Source organism: Xenopus tropicalis, chromosome 6, assembly GCF_000004195.4.
Source record: "Xenopus tropicalis strain Nigerian chromosome 6, UCB_Xtro_10.0, whole genome shotgun sequence".
In the NCBI taxonomy this organism is placed as follows: Eukaryota; Metazoa; Chordata; class Amphibia; order Anura; family Pipidae; genus Xenopus; species Xenopus tropicalis.
The window spans coordinates 108,889,271-108,911,876 of NC_030682.2; the positions used below are offsets into that span (position 1 = coordinate 108,889,271).

Below are 22,606 nucleotides of genomic sequence, written 5' to 3' on the forward strand. Positions count from 1 at the left end.
TGGCATTTTACTGCCAATAGATTAGTGACATTAGTGCAAGCTACAACACTATATTTAGTATAGCAGAAAGCTTTACTATACCTGAGAAAACAGCTGTAGAAAGCTCCCTCCATTTGTTTAAGATAGCAGCCATTTTAGCTTGGTCTCTGTAGCTTCTGGTAGCATAGTACACCTCTAAAATCTGATGGGAGGGGGAGTGAATTCTTATGGGAGGGGGGAGCAAGAGATGGGGGAGAGCTGCACAGACTTAGGCCCAGGGAATGAAGGATTTTTCTGAGAGAGGAAGTCTGACACTGAATAACATGTGTACACAAAAGAAGACAAGAAACCCTGTGTTTCTTTTGATAGAGGGTGCAGCATTTCTGTGAGTGCTTATGGCTGTGTTAACATAGACCTTTCTTATAAAGCTTACTTAGTTTTTCCCTTTTCTTCTCCTTTAAGCAACCATGCTGCTCTAGATAGTTTAGTTCTGAAAGGAGCTGGGCACAACCAATGTGGGCAATTTTAGCCAGATAACTGAACTCACCAGATACTTGGAATCCACAAACGCTCTTAATTCAGAATGGATGTACAAATGCTGAGGTCAACAGGAATCTTTTTTCCCAACCCCTGAAGCAGCTCCTTTACACTCGGAGCAGGAACAGGAAAAAAGGATGGGAGAAACTTACATAACACATAATGAATGGGAATAGGGGGGTTTACAGACAAAGACACTAAACACCTTGTAATGCGCCATTGGTCACAAGGTGACCATGTAACAATATACATGCATATAAAAACATTTTGAATTACATCTTCAACATAATAAATAACTATTAACTACTGGGACGGCACTAGGGTTGCCAATAAAGATTTTGTGTAATTTCGCCTGGCCGTTAAAGATTTTGTGTGATGTTAGTGTTATTATTAGGATAAAAAGGCAAAAATATAGGAAGCCATTTTTTCCACAAAAGGTGGCAACCCTTGACAACACACATTCTACAGCCCACAGGAAGGAATATTGTACCTTTATTATCCATGGTAAGAATCCCTTTTTTATACTTCAGTTATGGATATAACTAAAACTATTGTGTTATACAGATGCAACAGTTTATCTTCAAAAATGAGCCTTTTGTCTTTCAAGAATACATTTCTGACTATAACTTAGGAAACTGAAACTCAGATGAGTTGAAGTGTAATTCAATATTTAAACACAGTAAATGAGCCTGTTTTCAAAGTAAAGTAATCAACATACTTTATGTAAGTACAGCTGAAGGACCAGCATATTTGTAACAGCTATAGTGGAATAAATGATGCATATCAGTGAGAGCTGTCATAATGCTTGCCTCAGTTACTGTAAATATTTACAATATTTAAGTTCCCCTAGGGGCCATAAATAGGTGGTACTGTTTTTATCTATGGCACTTTCCATTGCCATGGCAACAATATGGCCACTCACACACATTTACTGTATATCAAGGTCATTATGTAGAGAAGGAATGTTTTGTGTACAAAAGATATGCTCTCATACTGCAACGCAATGCTTACCTATATAAGTGCAATTTGCATTCATTTATATGTAACAAAAGATATTGTGAGAGCAGTAGAATCGGTAGAATCTGTCAGTATTTGACACAGACACTCTTGCCACTCCCCCAACAGCCTGCAAAATTATTTTGCTGGAGGCTACAACATTCTCTCCCCATTTGTTGGGAGGCGCCTGATGAATCAATCATTCAGAGAACTGTATGGAGCTTAGCGGTGCTCAGCCACAGCATGTTTCTCTGTGCTTTGATGCAGACTGGTTGGACTGGTTTTTGGCTGACTGAGGAACCGGTTTGACTGGACTTTTATGCCAACAAATTCTGGTATCATTCCATGTTACACAGAATGCTGAAACCTGCCCAGCAAGTTGAATGAAAGGCATATTAGGATATCCATTGCACATTGTATGTATGTGAGGCGCAGCTTAGCACACATGCACTTCAACAACACTTGCCCTAGGATGGTTCAGTCTGAGTTCTTCTCTTAGTTGCCTAGGTAGAGGCTGGAAGGAGAAGAAAGCAGTAGACACTAAGTATCCCCAAACAGCTACTCACATACTTCAGCTTAATGGTAAGCTCTGTCATTTTTACATTTTTATTGTCTACTTATTTTGTTGTTGTTATATTTTTCCCAGTGCATCCGTTTAAATGTATGGGTGCAAGGTCTAGGGTTTGCTCAAAGAAGTCAAGGTTATGGTTGAAGGCCATATTGTTGCAATAAAAACAATTAAAAATTTGTACCTGTGACTAAAATTCACAACATTATCTGCAATACTGTATATGTTTTGTTTGGCTATACAGAGAAAAGGTATTAATGGTATGTTATATTTAAATGTATTAACTGCTTTTGAATCAGTCACATTTCCTAGCAGTAAATGTAATCATTAATTTAATGGAGCAAATATTGTGTAACTGTGCAGTATTGCCAATGAATTCACATTGCTTATATTGTATTGCAGTTTTAGTTCATTTTTCTGCTGGTCAGACAGTGTGAATGAAGCCCAAAGTGCATGCATAGTAACAGGGGCATATTCACAGTCAGGTAATGGATTAACTCTGTCCAAGGTTAAGTATTATGCACAATATAAACTAAATAGAAAGGAATGAAGGCAGGCAGGCTGTTTCATGCCTATGTGTCCTGGAACATTCTTTAGCTCAGGACAAATGGAATCTGCGAATGATTTAAATAAATGATAGAATGATAAATGGGGACTGTTGGAAGAAATACACCTGTGGGGTCGCAGAGTTTTCGGCACAACTTTGCACAAGGCTTTTTGATTTAAAGAATTATCTTGTTGGCAAAATGACATAAGTACTAGTCTTCCGGTGTGTTTCAGGGAATGTAGTTCAATAACAGCCTGGGGGCAGAAAGCACAATATCTTTTGCCTAGATCACAACCTCTAGGACAGAAAACAAATGTAACCTATAAATATAAACTTTAGCAGCCAGGGAAAATGAGTCTGGTTGTTTTCTCTTGGCTTTTAAATTGTGACAATCTCATTAAAAGTGTACATGTGTTAATATTGAGGGGATTACTGGTGTTCAGAAATAACCTAATAAAAAGATTGGATCTTCTGTTATACTGTCTTTAGTCATCAGCTATCACTTATTTCCTTCCTATCTTTGTTTGTAAGCATTCTGGAGCAATGTCCTCCATTCTTTTCTAGGGATGCCTGAAACACTGCCATATACATACAGTACAATCTGCCATGTGTTTCCACCAAATAGTTGGCACCAGAAAATTAGAGTATAAACTTTTGAGCAAACTTGTGCCCTTGTCAGGATGGATGAAGGGTGAATGGAGCATGAATTTATTATGGTAGTACATGTATAGTAAAGGATTCCCCAAACACCACTTTCATTGAAGCATCTTATTCACATGCATTTGGTATTTTATGGCATATGGTATTTTAATGCATTTAAATGTGTGCACATTTATGTAACTATGATACTAAATGAAGCCCAGTATGTCCCTGCATGCCATAGCATCAAGTGAAAATTCCTTATACAGGTATTGGATTAGTTATTTGGAAACCCGTTATCCAGAAAGCTCCAAATCACAGGAAGACCCATAGACTCAATTTTAATCTAATAATTTAAATTAAAAAATGATTTCCTTTTCCCTGTAATAATTAAACAGTACCTTGTACTTGATCCCAAATAAGATATAATTAATTCTGATTGAAGGTAGAACAATTCTATTGGGTTTAAATTATTTTTAGTAGACTTAACACATGGAGATCCAAATTACAGAAAGACCTCTTATCTGGAAAACCCCAGGTCCTGGGGTTCTGGATAACAGGTCCCATACCTGTATTATATAAGCATTTGCATTAATAATAAGAAATCCCATTATAGGCCTGTCACCTATTCTCTAGCAATATAGGAAGCTTTCAAAATTGCCCCTGTCCTCCTCTGGTAAAAAAAACTGTGCAACGCAGCCAAGGAGCACCACAGGGTAACCTCTTACCTATCTGCATATCTGCTTAGTACAATAGTGTGAGAGGGGTGGAACATTCACATGCAGCCCACATTATACCTGAATGTCCCAATTGAACTAGGTGTCATATTATAGTTAACCCTGGCATAGGTTTCATCTTGTAGCTTCTGTATTGGCAATAGTCTAAACAAGGAAGTGGGGGAAACATGGAGTCCAACGGAAGGTACATTTTGGCCAAATTATTAACACTGCTCCTTTGTCTACTCGTGAGATATTTCCATTACTGTAATGCAGTTGTTAAACAAGTACTTTCCATTACTCCACTTTCGAGAGTGCCATTGAAAAGTATAGCACTCACTGCTAGGATTCCGTACATGCTCTCAGTAGGTGTGGTACCATTAACCAAATCCCCCAAAATTCTCTTTGCTTTGCTCTAACATGCCTTCTAGCACCCTTAAAGTAACTTGTTTTTCATCAAAGGGTTATATCTGAAATATTTGAAGAGAAATACACTCTACTTCAAAGATGTGTTTCTCTATTTATTTGCAGTAAGAGCATATAGGTGTAAATGTCAATCATCCTACACAAGTTATATAGCACTAGAACATTTGTGCAACTCTTTACAGAATGCTCTGTGCATACAATAAGTAATATCTTAATATCAATTCAAAGGGGATACAAAATACAGATATATAAGGTCAATGTTTCCTTTAAAGGAGAAGGAAAGTTACAAGCACTAGAGGGTTCCTAACCTTTTTTGGCACCCCCCAGTTATTGCAGTTGGTATGCAATGGGTTATGTAGCCTGAGCACACCTTATGACTGGTTTCATATCTGCCAGTGTTTTTCCTTTTTTCAGATGGCTATAAAAATATTTATTTAAACTATAGGCAACTTTAACCCTCAAACAGTTTTATGAACTTGTGTGAGTGCTGAATTTAAACAGGTATGGATATTCTCTTTGCCTATAAACACATGACTGTAAGCACAATGTGAACTATTAAATACTGGAATGTCACCTACGTGGAAGCACCAGTACTTCAGCATATTTTGCATCCTTTGTGTTTGCCGCTATCAGAAGCCCATATTATGATTTAATATTATTTACAGTTAATTAAAATAGTGTGTGGCTTATTTTGGGCAGAGAACATTATTTGTAAAAACTGATATATTGCTAGCACTACTACTGACAAGCGCAACAAGCATATATACCCAAGAGTGCCATCTCCTGGTCATAGATGGATAATGCTTTTTTGATACAGTCTTTACAAAATTTCTCAGCAGATGCACTAAAAATTGCAACTCCTGGCAATATGTATAGATGAAATACTTATAAACTTGGTACTTGTATAACCTTGGCAACTAACCCAACTAGTCTTAGCAAACTACAAGTTTGTTTTGTGGGTATTCATGCATCTGGGCAGGGCTGCCATCAGAAATCACGGGGCCCATCACAAGAAAATTTTCTGGGCCCCCCTCCACCCACGTCCTGCCCCTCAATGGCCCCTCCCATTAGTAAAAAGGACACACAGACATTGGTAGTCAGGGCCCCCTAAAACAGTGGTAGCCCGGGGCCCCCTAAAACATTAGTAGCCAGCATCTCCCCAGCATCCTCCAGTTAACCCCCCTCCCTTGTCCTCCCCCTCAGCATCCTCCAGCTCCCACCTGCCCAAGCATCCTCCGGCTCCCCCCTGCTCCCACCAGCATCCTCCAGCTCCCACCTGCCCAAGCATCCTCCGGCTCCCCCCTGCTCCCACCAGCATCCTCCAGCTCCCCCCAGTGGCTTCCTGCGGTTCCCCCCTCTTGATATGTGCCCAAGCTCCCCCCAACATCTGCACAGCTCCCCCAGCATCCTCCAGCCACCCCACCAGCGACTTCCTTCAGCTCCCTCCCCACCAGCGACTGCCTCCAGCCCCCCCAGCAACTTCCTCGAGCTCCCCCCCAACAGCGGCTTCCTCTAGCCCCCCCAGCAACTTCCTCCAGCCCCCCCCAACAGCTACTTCCTCCAGCCCCCCCAGCAACTTCCTCGAGCCCCCCCAAACAGCTACTTCCTCCAGCCCCCCCAGCAACTTCCTCCAGCCCCCCCCACAACATCAGCTTCCTCCAGCCCCCCCAGCAACTTCCTCGACCCCCCCCCAACAGCTACTTCCTCCAGCTCCCCCCCCAACAGCGGCTTCCTCCAGCCCCCCCAGCAACTTCCTCCAGCCCCCCCCCCACAACATCAGCTTCCTCCAGCCCCCCCCCACAACATCAGCTTCCTCCAGCCCCCCCAGCAACTTCCTCGACCCCCCCAACAGCTACTTCCTCCAGCTCCCCCCACAACATCAGCTTCCTCCAGCCCCCCCAGCAACTTCCTCCAGCCCCCCCCCACACAACATCAGCTTCCTCCAGCCCCCCCAGCAACTTCCTCCAGCCCCCCCCAACATCAGCTTCCTCCAGCCCCCCCAGCAACTTCCTCCAGCCCCCCCACAACATCAGCTTCCTCCAGCCCCCCTAGCAACTTCCTCCAGCCCCCCCAGCAACTTCCTCCAGCCCCCCCCCACAACATCAGCTTCCTCCAGCCCCCCCAGCAACTTCCTCGACCCCCCCAACAGGTACTTCCTCCAGCTCCCCCCCCACACCCAGTGACCCTCTCCAGCTCCCTCCCAGCGGCTTCCTCCAGCTCCCCCACAGCGACTTCGTCCAGTCCCCCGCCCCACACCCAGCGACTCCCTCCAGCTCCCATGCGGCTTCCTCCAGCTCACCTTCCTCTTCTGCGTCCTCGCGATCTGTGCCCGGCCCTCCGCTGATCTGCACCTTTCATATGGTTGCGCCCCGTGCGTATGGACGCACGGGGCGCAACCAATCAAATTTCCCACTGGCCACCAATGACAGCCAGGGCCCGGAGTTCTTTAAAGGGGGCCCGAGCTAAAAAAAAACCTGTCACGGCCGGGCCCCCTTTAAAGCGAGGATATCGTCCGGGCCTGGCACAACAGTACCCCCTGTGCCCCCCTGATGGCGGCCCTGCATCTGGGTATTACATGCAGTCAATGTTATATGACGCATCGTCTAATCACCATACTGTGCTACTATATGCAGGGCCATATTTATATACGGGGGGTGGAAAAAAACCCAATGCTGATCATGCACAGAATGTCTATAGGTGAGGACACACAGAGCTACTAGTAGCAGCTTCTTGTTGTCACAGCTATTAAAAAAGACAATGCTGATCATTTACTGATAATTGTCTCTATGTGTGTTTTAGCAGAGGTAATTCTCAGTATTGTCTATGGCAAGGTATTTTCTGGGGTTTAGTAGTCATGACAAGTAACTGCTACTAAGTAGCTCCGTGTGTCTTTGCCTTTAATATATTGATAATGGGTGAGAGTAGAGGACCTTGTCTTTGTCTCTCTCTCTCTGGTCATTTGCTGGGTTAAACCCAAATTAATTATGTAATTGTATAACTATATGCCCCATTTGGTTTATTTGTTATTTCCATTTTACTGGCAAATTGTATGATGCTACATGTACATGTTGTGCTCTTTTTTTGTTTTTTTCGGTTTTCCTCCGATGCACACCTTTTTTTTAACCTCCAATAAGAATTTTAGAATGTTGATAGAAGGCCTTTTTGTAGACAATCTCTGCTGAGGTTACCTAACATTTTGGCACCCCCAAGTGTCTTAGCCTTTCCTTCTTCTTTAAGATAATTCCCTATCAATGAAGAAGCCACTGGGATGAGTGATAAAACATTTTTAAACTCAGAAACTCAGAAAATGCAGTTGCTTAAGACTCTACTGTATAATGTTTAAATGTTTCATTGGGTTTTTTTTACATTGTATTTGTCAGATTCCTGAGAGACATAACATTACAGAGAATGCACTGAGTGTATTACCAATAAAAGAGGACTTGTCTGCTTAAAACAATATTATTGTGTCAGCTGATGATTTACATGGGATCAAAGCCAAAGAAAAAATCCAAGAAAACTCAAATATGCTTATAGCAAGAATGCTAGTCTGTTTTTCCCACACTTTTACCGTCTAAGGTGTGTACATGTAGTTATATTCAAATCAACAAGCTGTTCCAGTTTGACCAGTAACACTAAGAAATCACATGAGTAAACAACTGTGAATGCTGGGATTTACTGATAATTTCACATGATCTTATGTAGAGCTATACTTTTGTTTCAGCTTTGCATTTATGTCTTTGTTTTTAAACAATAATGTGGGTTCTAGAAGGAGAAAGAGGTGTGGCAACAGGAAACCATGTAACTATGAGGAGAATGCTGTTCTATAAGGTCACAAATCTATCAAATAATTTACATATATAAACATAGACAGAAGAATGAAATGAATCTCTCCATCAGAAAGACTGCGTGCATGTTTTACATTTGCTGTACAGGTATGGGACCCATTATCCAGAATGCTCGGGACCTGGGGTTTTCCGGATAAGAGGTCTTTCCGTAATTTGGATCTCCATACCTTAAGTCTACTAAAAAAATATTTAAACAGTATAGGATTGTTTTGGCTCCAATAAGGATTAATTATATCTTAATTAGGATCAAGTACAAGGTACAGTTCTGTTATTACAGAGAAAATGGAAATCATGTTGTACAATTAAAATTATTTGCTTATATTGGAGTCTATGGGAGATGGACTTTCCGTAATTCGAAACTTTCGGGATAATGGGTTTCCGGATATATTTCATCCTATTGCATTGGTGTGGCATAAAGAAAACATTGCTGGGTCACTATCTAACTATGTAAAGAAATCCTTAAAGGGAATAAAAACAGCAATATTGTCATATTTTTATGGCATGTCCCACCTTTCAGTGAATCTTCAGTTATGTAATTTCTTAAGGGGGAAAGAGATACATGCTATGTCTAGGCATAATTGGCAAACTGTGCATTTCAACCAATGAAGAGAATTAACATGACCACAGACAGGCACTATGACACCACTCTGCTGTGACTTCATCGAAAAGAAGAAGAAACCACATACAGGCAACTAATAAACGTTATGCAAAATAAAGAACATGACCTCGCACCAAACACCTTAAAGCCAAAAGAACCACACACTGATGGGGAAATTATTTAACAGGTCAACTCAACTCCAAATTCTCAAGTCTCCATATTTCTAACACATTAACTTGTAAATACCATACCAAAGTTATTGCTATAAACCCGATCAGCATCTCTGTTTTCTAAAAAAAAAGTTGAAATACTGTGGCATTAGGAGAGAAACATGTTAAAACTACTCTATAGATCCACTATGGCAACTACAAAGAATGCCATGAAGTATCAGGTCCAGAAGAAGTAGCCTAAGGAATAGCTTTCTCCCAAGGGCAATTGACTACTAACATAAAAATGACCACACACAAAACTTCTGGCAGTCTATTTTAACTCACAGTCATAAAGCAAATTCATAATTGTAATTCCATCACTGCCATATATACCGATATTTCTGTAAATTTCTATAATTTGCTGCTGAACCTGCATGAAATATTGCTGTATATTTCATTATCAATAGTACTATGGGGTGCAAGTGCAGATCTCTGGGCCCCTTAGCACTTATTTAAAAAGCACTTGCACCCAGGGTCTGGCCCTGCTCTCCATCCTATTCCAAAGTACTGCATGCTGAACATAGCATAGCAGGAGTAACTGTCTAGTACCCTCTTGTTTCTTAGGCTGATGGCAGACAAGGTGTAGGGCGGATATTTTCGGCAAGCGGAAAAGCACTTGCCGAAAATACCGCCCTACGCCTCCTAAATGTGCCTGCCCCCGAATGAATGAGATATGCTCGGGTGCAGGCACACGTAGCCGAAATAAGCATAAAAACACGAGAGAATACAAAGTCTTGCATTTTTATTGCTATTTCAGCTACATGTGCCTGCACCAAGCGTATTCCATTCATTCGGGGGCAGGCACATGTAGGAGGCATAGGGCGGTATTTTCGGCAAGCGCTTTTCCGCTTGCCGAAAATATCCGCCCTACGCCTCGTCTGCCATCAGCCTTAATATCATTCTCATGCAAACTCTAGGTCTTTTGGGAATTACAATGTAGTTATTATTGATACTCTGCAGTGACTCAATCTTATGCATTGCCAAATCCTACAACCTTATTACATTGTAAGACAAAGGCGATAAAAAGACTAGGAGAGCAACACAAGCACCATAAAAGTTCATGGCCAAATAAGGGCTAAGATTGGCTATTAGGAAGACTCTATGTACACTATCAGCTTATAGGAGGCTTTATTTGGTAGGAAATCTTGTTTTTATTCAACCAAAACTTGCCCCCAAGTCAGGAATTCAAAGATAACTACCTGGTTTGGGGGCACTGAGAGCAACATCCAAGGGGTTGAGGAGCAACATGTTGCATAGTATTGTCCCCTTGTCTGTATATTGAAATGCCACCCTGACTTGTGCTACCTTATTCTCTTTAATAACGGGGCTGTCAACGTTATGTTTTTAGTGGCCAGTCAGCAACCTAGATTGTGACCTAAGGAGTTCCACAGAGCCCTACGCAGTTTAATTGAAACTCTTCCGTTTACAGGCGGGCGGGGAGTTCCTCCGGTCAGGGGGGCGGCTGGCTCTCTAAAGGAAAGTATTACTAAGGCGCGCTTGCACAAGCAGTTATTGCGCTGCTCATGATAAGCCCGGCAGTAGTTTGGGAAGTAATAACTATGTGCGTGCTCCCGTCTCTCTGCGCTGCTGGGGAGGGCGGGGAAGGGAAGTGGGACTGGTCACTGGGCAGGCTTCCTGCTTGTTTGTATTTGGCGCCGGAGCTGCCTAGGGACCGAGACAGAGAGCGGATACCGAAGCCGGTGTGATGCTGGGAGACCTTGCTTGTACGGGGAAGCATATACATTGTTAGATTTCTGTTCCCTGTCAGTGTATCGCGTTTTTGCGCTGGAATCATTCATGTCTGCCAGATACCTGCCTATCTACTTCCTGCCTATCTGTGGTATGTTTGCCAGGGTGCTGCTGGCATGGGGTGGGTGCTATTGTGTGAGTGCAGTTGTGGGACCAAAGGGAAATACAGGGGGTGCCCCAGTGTGATGTTTGGTGCTGTGTTTTTTGTTCCATTGTGTTTATTGTGTTGTCACATTTAACTTTCAATACTTTGCTGTTAGGGTGCTGCAGGAATTATACAGCAATGGGTGGTACCTAGTGCTGTCAGGGTGCCGCACGAACTATACATTAATGGGTTGTATGTTGTGCTGTTGGGGTTTCACAGGAACTATACAGTAATGGGTTGTGCTGTTACGGTGCCACAGGAACTATACAGTAATGGGTTGTGCTGTTACGGTACCACAGGAACTATACAGTAATGGGTTGTGCTGTTACGGTGCCACAGGAACTATACAGTAATGGGTTGTATGTTGTGCTGTTATGGTGCCACAGGAACTATACATTAATGGGTTGTGCTGTTACGGTGCCACAGGAACTATACAGTAATGGTTGTGCTGTTATGGTGCCACAGGAACTATACTGTAATGGGTTGTATGTTGTACTGTTTGGGTTTCACAGGAACTATACATTAATGGGTTGTATGTTGTGCTGTTTGGGTTTCACAGGAACTATACATTAATGGGTTGTATGTTGTGCTGTTATGGTGCCACAGGAACTATACATTAATGGGTTGTATGTTGTGCTGTTTGGGTTTCACAGGAACTATACATTAATGGGTTGTATGTTGTGCTGTTACGGTGCCACAGGAACTATACAGTAATGGGTTGTGCTGTTACGGTGCCACAGGAACTATACAGTAATGAGTTGTGCTGTTACGGTGCCACAGGAACTATACAGTAATGGTTGTGCTGTTACGGTGCCACAGGAACTATACTGTAATGGGTTGTATGTTGTGCTGTTATGGTGCCTCAGGAACTATACAGTAATGGGTTGTATGTTGTACTGTTGGGGTTTCACAGAAACTTTACAGTAATGGGTTGTGCTGTTACGGTACCACAGGAACTATACTGTAATGGGTTGTATGTTGTGCTGTTATGGTGCCACAGGAACTATACATTAATGGGTTGTATGTTGTGCTGTTTGGGTTTCACAGGAACTATACAGTAATTAGTTGTATGTTGTGCTGTTATGGTGCCACAGGAACTATACAGTAATGTGTGGTATTTTGTGCTGCTTTGGTGCCACAGGAACTATACAGTAATGGGTGGTGTTTTGTGCTGTTAGGGTGCTGCAGGAACTATACAGTAATGGGTTGTATGTTGTGCTGTTGTCTCCATGGATTGGCCCAGCTTGATTCTTAGGGACAGAAATATTTTCAGGCACTGATGGGTTTTAGAGGTTTTATATGTATGATGTATACGTGAAGCCTGCAGAATATATTGGGCTTTCATGAAAAGCACCTTTGTAAGGTGATCGGCAAAATTTCATTGTGATCTAATGTCTTTTATGAATTGGTCAGTTGTAAAAAAAAACATTTGGCAGTGATTTGATCTCAACTGCCTAAATATATCCTTATTTGCTGTCTATAAATCCCTTTTTCAGGTGACTACAATATTTTACTAAGAAGCAGTTTCACTATGTAACTGTCAACTAAAATCGACACGTCTGAGAGTTGATTGACCAAAACGCCCCACAAGATGAACATCTCTGCATCCACTTGTGGCAGTCCAAGCTCTTCTGAAAGCCTCCCTGCTGGTGACTTGTTCAAAGAGCTCTGGTCAAAACTGAAGGAATGCCATGACAAGGAATTACAAGGTACACTGAGCATATGCACTAATGAAATAAAGAAAGTCAGAAGCAGGCACCAAATGGCCCTGTTGTCTATTATTGCAGTCACCTAAAAGCACACATTTATAAGAATTCTCAAGAAATTCCTGAACAGTGCATATAGGGGTTGATTCACTAAAGGTCGAAAAGTGTTATCGCATGGTTTTTTGTGTTCACATTGACAAAGTAATTTCGTATGCGTTAAATCGCACGCTACTGCAATGCGTTAATTCGCACGTTGAAATAATACTAACGCATGATTCACAAACACATATATTTAATTTGGTTCTACATCAAAAAAAAGGTTCTAAAATGAGCTTTCTTGTATGTAGCAACACACTTCCTACCTTAAAATAAAAACTGTACACGTTTTGAATTTTTGCACATTTTTAACTGAAACAAATATGTTTATTAAGAATACACCAAATATAATAGTGGCCATACATGAGTAGATTTAAAGGGGTGGTTCATCTCTAAGTTAACTGTTAGTATGTTATAGAATGGCTGATAATTAGCAACTTTTCAGTTGGTTTTCATTTATACCTAAAAGTTTTTAAATTATTTGTCTTTTTCTTCTCACTTTTTCCATCTTTCAAAGGGGGTCACTGACCCCGGCAGCCAAAAACTATTTTTCTTCCGGGCTTTAATTTAATTGTTATTGCTACTTTTATTATTTATCTTTCTATTCATACCACTGCCTGGTTGCTAGGTTAATTTGAACCCTATAGAAAAAATATACTCTGCTCCAAAGCACTACTAAAGGAGAAGGAAAGGTAAAAACTAAGTAAGCTTTATCAGAAAGGTCTATGTAAATACAGCCATAAGCACTCACAGAAATGCTGCACTGACTTCTCTGTCAAAAGATTTCATGTGTCTGTCATTCATGTGCCAGAGACACGCAGCTCTCTGCTCTGTCCCCTCTCCTGCTCCACCCTCCCTCAAGAATGCTAAGAACTCACTCCCCCCCCCTTAGGAATGTGGATCTGAGCCAATCAGCAGGAAGCTGACTCATAGGGGCTGATTTACTAACCCACGAATCCGACCCGAATTGGAAAAGTTCCGACTTGAAAACGAACATTTTGCGATTTTTTCGTATGTTTTGCGATTTTTTCGGATTCTGTACGAATTTTTCGTTACCAATACGATTTTTGCGTAAAAACGCGAGTTTTTCGTATCCATTACGAAAGTTGCGTAAAAAGTTGCGCATTTTTCGTAGCGTTAAAACTTACGCGAAAAGTTGCGCATTTTTGGTAACGAAAAATTCGTAAAGAATCCGAAAAAATCGCAAAACATACGAAAAAATCGCAAAATACCGATCATTACGAAAAAAACGCAATCGGACTCCATTCGACCCGTTCGTGGGTAAGTAAATCAGCCCCACAGTCTTACAAACTGAGCATGTACACTTGGTCTCGGTGCAGGAGTGAGGTATTATAGGAACTTTCTTTATGTAGCTCAGCGTTTTTTCTTCTAGTTTGGCTTCTGATCATCTGAACAGGTTAAATATAGGGAGACTTAAGGGCACGATTGAGACAACTGAAGGTATGCCTGCAGCTTGAGATTAACTCTTTATTAGCCTTTCCTTCTCCTTTAAGAGTTCATGTATTTCTCTTATTAAAACTAATATAAACCCTTTGCTTAAGGGGAGCCCTTCTTTAACTATTCGAGTACAAACAGTGTATTCACATAGCCACACCTTCCTGATGTTCTGGGTGCAGCTCCCCAGATGTGTAGCATAGGAGGGACCCTGCAGTCTAAATGACTTTAAATGAGCACGCACTCCAGAATCCAGTAGATGAAACCTGGAGTGCACGCTCCTGGCGTGCACGCTCATTTAAAGAAATTGTCATTTAAACCCTAGCAACCAGATAGCTGTTGAAATACCAAACTGGGGAGCTACTGAACAAAAAGCTAAATAAATAAAAAAAAAAAAACACTCAATAAAAAGCGAAGACAACTTGCAAATTGTCTCAGAATATCAAGCCCTACATCACATTAAAAGATAATTTTAAGGTGAACAACCCCTGTAAGATCCATATTCAGGTGGACTTTCCAATGTATGTCCAGCTTAAAGGAACAGTAACACCAAAAAATGAGTGTATAAAAGTAATTACAATATAATGTACCGTTGCCCTGCATTGCTACAACTGGTGTGTTTGCTTCAGAAAGACTACTATAGTTTATATAAGTAAGCTGCTGTGTAGCCATGGGGGCAGCCATTCAAAGGAGAAAAGGCACAGGTTACTTAGCAGACAACAGATAAACCCCCATTATATGGGGCTTATCTACTAGTTATCTGCTATGTAACCTGTGCTTTTCTCCTTCTTTCCAGCTTGAATGGCTGCCCCCATGGCTACACAGCAGCTTATTTATATAGTAGCTTTTCTGTAGCAAAAACACCGTTTTTTTGCAGAGCAACAGCACATTATATTTTAATTACTTTAAAACACTTTAATTTTTTGATGTTACTGTTCCTTTAAGAATCAGGCGGCTGAAGAATCATGTACACTGGATAAGCTAATGTAATTGTAATGGTTAACAGCCACATTACAAAAAAAGTTATATGGCAGCTTTCTGAAGTTGAAATGAATTGCCAACATGGGTGGTAAATTGCAGTTACCAATGGCAACCTATCAGAACTCAATTTTTTGTAGTAGACTCATCAAAAGTAATTGGTGGTTTGTTTACTGCACTGGTTCAGTTCAGCACTGACATCAGTTGGTCAACCCAAATGACCTTTCAATAGTTTATCATTCAAAAGCTTTAAAGTTATAGCCAGTGGTAACATTTGTGAACATAATGGTTTTGTGTAAAATATATAACATACTGAATGAGCTCTGTTTTACTTTAGAGGTGTTTTTACAAGCCCCTATCTATCTCTCTATCTCTTGCTTTCCTACCTCCCTAGAGACCAATTGAAGTAATGGGGGTGGTACTTTAATTGCATGCTGAAACGTCTGTGTCCCTTTGAAGGAGAGGCTGTGAAACAGTAAACATTGCTAGTGGCGCATATATAACATTCTAAAATTCCTATTAATAGGTTTATGCATTATACGCATATTTTATAAATGCATACCTTTTTTTTTTTTTTTCAGAACTGCTTTTGAAAATTAACAAACTGAAAAAACAAAGATGTCTGTAAGTACTATTTACCCCCAGGTGCATTAAATGTACTGTGTTTATAACATCACTTATCAGCATTTATTAAAATGTAAATAAAAAGTGTAACATTACTGTCCTACTAAATGACTGGTAATTTTTAAGAACCTTTATGAGCCAGAGACGCATCATGTTTAAGGTGGGCATACATGGGCCGGTAAAAGCTGTGAAATTGGTCTTTTGAGGCCAAGGCAGCTGCTTATTGGCCTGTTTATGGGTCTCACCCGCCCAATATCTTGGCGAAAATGAGCTAGATCAGGCTGGTGTAAAAATCCCTTCAGGGCAGGGAACATATTGCCTTGTTATGTGGTTCTTGCCCCATTGGCCTTCAGTTTCAGCATTGCGATGCAATCTGCTCCATATCACGCAGCTCAATTGGGCATTTCAGGGAAAAATCCACTCATTTGGCGACCTCATCAGAGAAGTGGATCTTTATGTGTATAGGTAGCTTTAGCTGTGATGAAACACTACAAAAAATAGTGGTTTATCTAAAGACACTTTCCCATTAGAATGGCAAAATGCATTTCCTAATTTTCTTTCTCTTAACTTACCATATCTCTTTATTTTTTTTAAATCTGTTTGTCAATATATGTACACAAAGAGTGATAGTCTTACTAGACTAATGGCACCATCTGAAATACTCTACACCTCTCAACTTCTCAACATATTTTTTTTTATAGTTTTTTATTTATTTGCCTTTTTCTGACTGTTTCCAGCTTTGTAATGGGGGTCACTGACCCCAACCGCAAAAAAACTATTGCTCTGTGAGGCTTAGATTTTATTGTTACTTTGCATTACTTATCTTTTTATGTAGGCCCTCCTGTATTCATAACCCTGTCTCTCTTTCAAACCACTGCCTGGTTGCTAGGTTAAATAGGAACCTAGCAACCAGATTTCTGCTGAAATTCCAAACTGGAGAGCTGCTAAACAAAAAATTAAAATTAAAAATAAATAAAACGCAAATATTAAAAAATTAAAACCAGTTGCAAATTGTCTCAGAATAGCACTCTCTGCATCATACTAAAATTTAATTTAAAGGTAAATTACTCCTTACTCCTTTACTCCTTCACTTCAGGTTGCATAGTCAAAATTATAAAAAGTTAGATGAATCAGCGAATAAGAAAACCCTTTTTTAATGTTTGGAACACAGCAGGATGAGCATTGTAAACTTTGTGAGCTTAGCTGTACTGTCTGAAGTAAGTGAATAATATCAGCAAGGTTTAGTAGTGACTAAATGCATACCATGCCAGACCTTAATTATTGTTTAAGTCTCTTGACAAGCACTCCATTGTAGATACAATAGCTGTCTATAGGTGTTCTTGTTATCTCTGACCCTTTCTGAATGTCTGAGGTTTAATATTTCAGAGCTGATAACCAGTATGACAATAGACTCTTTATGTTTTTCCACAATTTTTCATTGAATCTAATGGTCTTACGGAGGCCAGGTTGTAAAGCATGAGTGGCAGTTCATTATGAGCCAGACTGTCAGTCATTAACACCAGGTAAATCACTAATGTCATTTTAGCAGGCTTTCTGTGAAATTTCTCACACTTAATCATTTCAGTGGTAGTATATTAAAAACATGCTATGCTTCAGGGATTCTTCTTGTTGTACTTTCCTGCTGTAGAACACTTGTATTAATTTTTTCATAACTATAGGTAACTGTGTGCCTCAAGTTAGTAAATTCTACAATACACCATAATCACTGACTGTTGCTGTTGGCCACTGGGAATTTCTAAGTAACATCTAAACAATTATTGTTTATTAATTGATGGAGAATTGAATGTCTTTTTGTGCAGTTTGTCCCTATTGTATACAGTGTACAAGTGCATGTTGACATTTAACTTATTAAGATGACTAAGTAAACCAAAATATTATATTGGGTTTTACTAGTGATGCACAAAGGCTGGAAGAGTTTTATACAAAAAACCAACATTTAAGAGAGCAGCAGAAGACACTACACGACACAATTAAAGTTCTTGAAGACAGGTTTGTATGGCCTTTAAGCTTTTTTTTTTTTTTTTTATACTTGGCTCTGGAACTGGAAGTATTCTTAAAAGGCCCATTTTAACTACAACTACAGTAACTCAGCTGCAAACATATTCTCTCTATCTTTTTCAATATTATTTTTAACATTTAAGAAAATCCTTAATACCCAGAAAAGAATGCTATTGTTGTCAGTTGATAAAAGAGAGAGTAACTTCTCTTCAGTGAGTATGCATTCTGATTCACTCACATCTTCTGCTTCCTTTGAATAAGTTGTATGAATAACAATTTTATACAGTATTTTGTTATAGTGTTACCATAACCAAAGGGCCAACAGAAATAACCTGGCGTTCTTTAGTTTAAAGCATGACATTTTTACACCTTCCTTGAACACAGATTAGTCTTTATATTTCCCTAAGTTTTTGTCCTCTTTACAGCTTGTATTGGTTAGTAATTGTATGTTATCTGTATGTTTTGTGACTATACCTTTCAGTTGTGCAGTGCTTCAAAACCTGGGTACTTTATAAAAATATAAATAATGCTATAACACTAACTGAAAGATATTACATTAACACAATGTTGTTTTTTCTTTGTTTTCTCCAGACTTCGAGCTGGCCTATGTGACCGTTGTACAGTAACTGAAGAGCACATGAGGAAGAAGCAGCAGGAGTTTGAAAATATTAGACAACAGAATCTAAAACTCATCACAGAGCTCAGTGAGTTCCTTTTTTACATCTGTTTTTCTACAGTTAAAAGATCCATGCTGTCAGAATCCCACTGTATGCCTGACAGCCTAGAAAAGTGAAAACATATACACTCACCAAAAGGATTATTAGGAACACCTGTTCAATATCTCATTAATGCAATTATCTAATCAACCAATCACATGGCAGTTGCTTCAATGCATTTAGGGGTGTGGTCCTGGTCAAGACAATCTCCTGAACTCCAAACTGAATGTCAGAATGGGAAAGAAAGGTGATTTAAGCAATTTTGAGTGTGGCATGGTTGTTGGTGCCAGACGGGCCGGTCTGAGTATTTCACAATCTGCTCAGTTACTGGGATTTTCACGCACAACCATTTCTAGGGTTTCCAAAGAATGGTGTGAAAAGGGAAAAACATCCAGTATGCGGCAGCCCTGTGGGCGAAAATGCCTTGTTGATGCTAGAGGTCAGAGGAGAATGGGCCGACTGATTCAAGCTGATAGAAGAGCAACTTTGACTGAAATAACCACTCGTTACAACCGAGGTATGCAGCAAAGCATTTGTGAAGCCACAACACGCACAACCTTGAGGCGGATGGGCTACAACAGCAGAAGACCCCACCGGGTACCACTCATCTCCACTACAAATAGGAAAAAGAGGCTACAATTTGCACAAGCTCACCAAAATTGGACAGTTGAAGACTGGAAAAATGTTGCCTGGTCTGATGAGTCTCGATTTCTGTTGAGACATTCAAATGGTAGAGTCAGAATTTGGCGTAAACAGAATGAGAACATGGATCCATCATGCCTTGTTACCACTGTGCAGGCTGGTGGTGGTGGTGGTGGTGTAATGGTGTGGGGGATGTTTTCTTGGCACACTTTAGGCCCCTTAGTGCCAATTGGGCATCTTTTAAATGCCACGGCCTACCTGAGCATTGTTTCTGACCATGTCCAGCCCTTTATGACCACCATGTACCCATCCTCTGATGGCTACTTTCAGCAGGATAATGCACCATGTCACAAAGCCAACATGGGCCAACATTTCTAAAGAATGCTTTCAGCACCTTGTTGAATCAATGCCACGTAGAATTAAGGCAGTTCTGAAGGCGAAAGGGTCAAACACCGTATTAGTATGGTGTTCCTAATAATCCTTTTGGTGTGTGTATTGTACATTATCTTTCCAATGTCAACAAACAAAGGGTGCATTGTGCTGTTGCTGGCATAATACATTGGTACAGTGGCCTTATATTTTACTCCTTCTTTCCTTCTCCCGTATGTCCTTGGCTTGGTTGTGTATAGAGGACTGTTGCCTTACGTTTATTAACAAGCCACAGTATTAAAGGACAATGAAAGGTTAATATAAATTAAAATTAAGTCTAAAGGCATTCTTTTTAAGTACTTACTGCACATCTAAATTCCCAGATTCCTGCTTGAATCTCTGAGATATGGTGCTGGCAGCCTACAGCAGTGTGAAGACTCCAGTGACATCACTGAAATCTCTCTTCCCTTCCTGTAGGCTGCCAGCAGCAGCCTTCCTATTCTCTGAGCATGTGTGTAACTTGATCCTGTCTCCTGTTCTGAGCTACACATGCCCACCAGCCAATCAGAAGCCGATCTGGCAGAGGGGAGGGGGGGAGGGAATGAAACATGTGCAGTATGAAGCAAGGAGGGAAAGGAAGGGAGAATACCTTTTTAGAGATGGCTGCCTGTTCTAGAAAATGTGAAGTAAGTGTGACTGAGTAAATATTTGATTAGGTGAGCAAAAAGTGTGGCGTTTTTACTAAACAATAGGAGGACTATTGGGCAGTATGCTTTTTAAATTTTGACTTGCATTCTCCTTTAAGCAACTGTTCCCAGAGAGCACTGCTGTGTTCAGAACACAACATGTGCCATAGACTTAAACTCTAAAATACATGAGGGCACATGTATGTGCAGTGAGCAAAGTGCAATTTCAAACGCAATCACCATGAATTTCCCCAGAATTTGAGCATCATTGCAGTTGCAAGGGGGTGATATGGGGGCACTTCTCCAAGATTATTGAAACTGCATTTCGGCCCAGGTCAGATGCAATTGTGTGGAAATCCACCGGGCATCATTTATGGTGTGACATGTGCAAGTGTTCTCTTATTGATGCTGGGTGCAAAGAGAGTCCTGGCGCTACCACCTGGTCAGGAGGTGGTGGTCCCAGGGTTCCCCTGCCTTAATAGGCGCAGTGCAGGATACTATATAGAAGGCAGGAAGGCCAAGCAACACTGACTTACAACTATATGGAAGTGCCAGTAGCACATTTTGATGCAAGTACCATTGATAAAAGTGGTTTTATGTGCAACTGGCTGCAAGAAAACTGCACTTGCAGAAATAAATGAGCCATATGGGTTTGCTGTTCTAAAATATTTAGTAACTATTGATTTTATACATTACATAGCTATTATTATGGTTTACTTAATATATTACACCGCCTGAACAATTTACTACAGGAAAATCTATTTCTGGCTTTGTATTTAGGTAATGGGCACTATAATTTGATTGTCCTTCCGGGGGAAGCACGAATAGTCACGTTTTAGTTAAAGAGAAAACATTTTCAAGCAATTTAATTTTTTTTCCCAGTTTATTAAAAAAAAAATCAAGATTTTTAGCCTCACTGAATATAAATGGAACAAAGGAATTTTTGTATCCATTCAACTTTTTTTTTTTCAGAGACAAAATGAGGCTGTGACTATTCTGTCAGAGCTCAAGTACTTCAAATGCAGACACAATTAAAACGGAAAGTTACAGCTATGAACAGCCCTGCCTATTTAATTAAAACAGCACGTCATTACACTGTTAATGTTGAAACATAATATATGAAATTTCAAATAGCACACAAATGTATAATTGTAAGGCAGAGAAAAGCAAAAAGTGTTCAAGCAAAATATTATATAAGCAACTTAGTAACAGAATTGCCATTACAGAGGCTCCTTAAAGGAAAAAATAGTAAAAATAATTAATTTGCTAATAAGTTAGTATTTTAATTGGGGGGTCAGTGGAGTTTTTACATAAGTTATGTAAGTTTCTTTGAAAGCAATGTTTTTGCATAAGTTACCTAAATTGCATAAGCGTAGGGGCCCAATGATGTTGCTGTGGGGCTCAACCAGTCATTCCCCTGCTCGAAAGTTCATAAAGAAGCCATGGATATAATTAAGTAAATAGATCCCAATATAAACAGCTGTCATTGATCTATATCAAGCAGTTCATATAAATAGCTAAAATTAATAATTAATGTGGTAATAAGCCAGTCGGTTCTTTTGGGGCAGTGAAATTTACTTTAAGTTTTTTAATTCATTGGTGGTCAGTGGAGTTTGTCCCTGTAAAGCTTAACTTAAGTTTTAGGCAAGTTACCTAGTTTCATAAGCAGTTTTTGCAAAAGTTATGGATATTGCATAAGTTTTGGCATAACTTTATGTGTAACTTATGTAGTTTGCGTAACTTTCACAATGCGACCAAGCCTTTTAAGAAAGAAGATTTGTACTTACTTACCTAATGCACTGGCCCAGCGTTCTCCCAGTGAGCGCCACAGTGCGATCCTCTTCCTGCTTGTTCTTTTGGGTGCACAGGGGCAGTAGAGTAAAAACCCAGCGTTTTTACTCTACTCTGCATGTGTTGGGCACTGAGGCAGCAAAGAAGGAAGAAGAAGAGGATTGCTTTGTGGTACTCACTGGAAGAACCCTTGGCCAGGACAGTGTTCTGCTAACAAGAGCACTGACAGGTAAGTGAATACAATCACTGGGGGGTGTATTAAGTTTTGGCACGCCCTGCAATGGTGACTTTCATTCTCCTTTAACATATATTAAAGGATTACTATTCAGAGTGTTTTTTTTAAGTACTTGTGTCAATCACACTCTTCGCACTTCCCTATAGTTGGGCTCAGCACTGCTCGGTCCTTCCTGCATTCTGTTCTAAATCAGGTGCTGCTTGATACCAGGTGGTAGCTTCACGGTTCCCTCAGTGACCTGCATCAATAGGCACAGCACACTTACATCTAAAGAATCTGGCAAACATCATTTGTAGACACTGGAAATTATACCAGGAAAACATTTTGGGGAATAT

General features: G+C 40.4%; 1 protein-coding gene across 6 annotated transcripts in view; it reads left to right on the forward strand.

Annotated features, from left to right (window-relative positions):
• The first annotated feature begins 1,875 nt into the window (after positions 1–1,875).
• The window catches only part of rbbp8 (retinoblastoma binding protein 8), a 47,790-nt gene continuing 27,059 nt past the window's right edge, over positions 1,876–22,606 (forward strand). For 2 of the 6 annotated variants that reach the window (XM_018095050.2, XM_012965325.3), the window contains exons 1-5: positions 10,656–10,784; positions 12,451–12,663; positions 15,771–15,813; positions 17,728–17,823; positions 18,424–18,536. In XM_018095050.2, coding sequence (XP_017950539.2) covers positions 12,546–12,663; positions 15,771–15,813; positions 17,728–17,823; positions 18,424–18,536 — 370 coding nt within the window. In that variant the 5' untranslated portion in view covers positions 10,656–10,784; positions 12,451–12,545. Of the gene's footprint in view, positions 2,095–10,544; positions 10,622–10,655; positions 10,901–12,450; positions 12,664–15,770; positions 15,814–17,727; positions 17,824–18,423; positions 18,537–22,606 lie in introns of those variants that run through there. The other 4 variants (XM_031903520.1, XM_031903521.1, XM_031903519.1 and 1 more) reach the window with 4 other exon arrangements.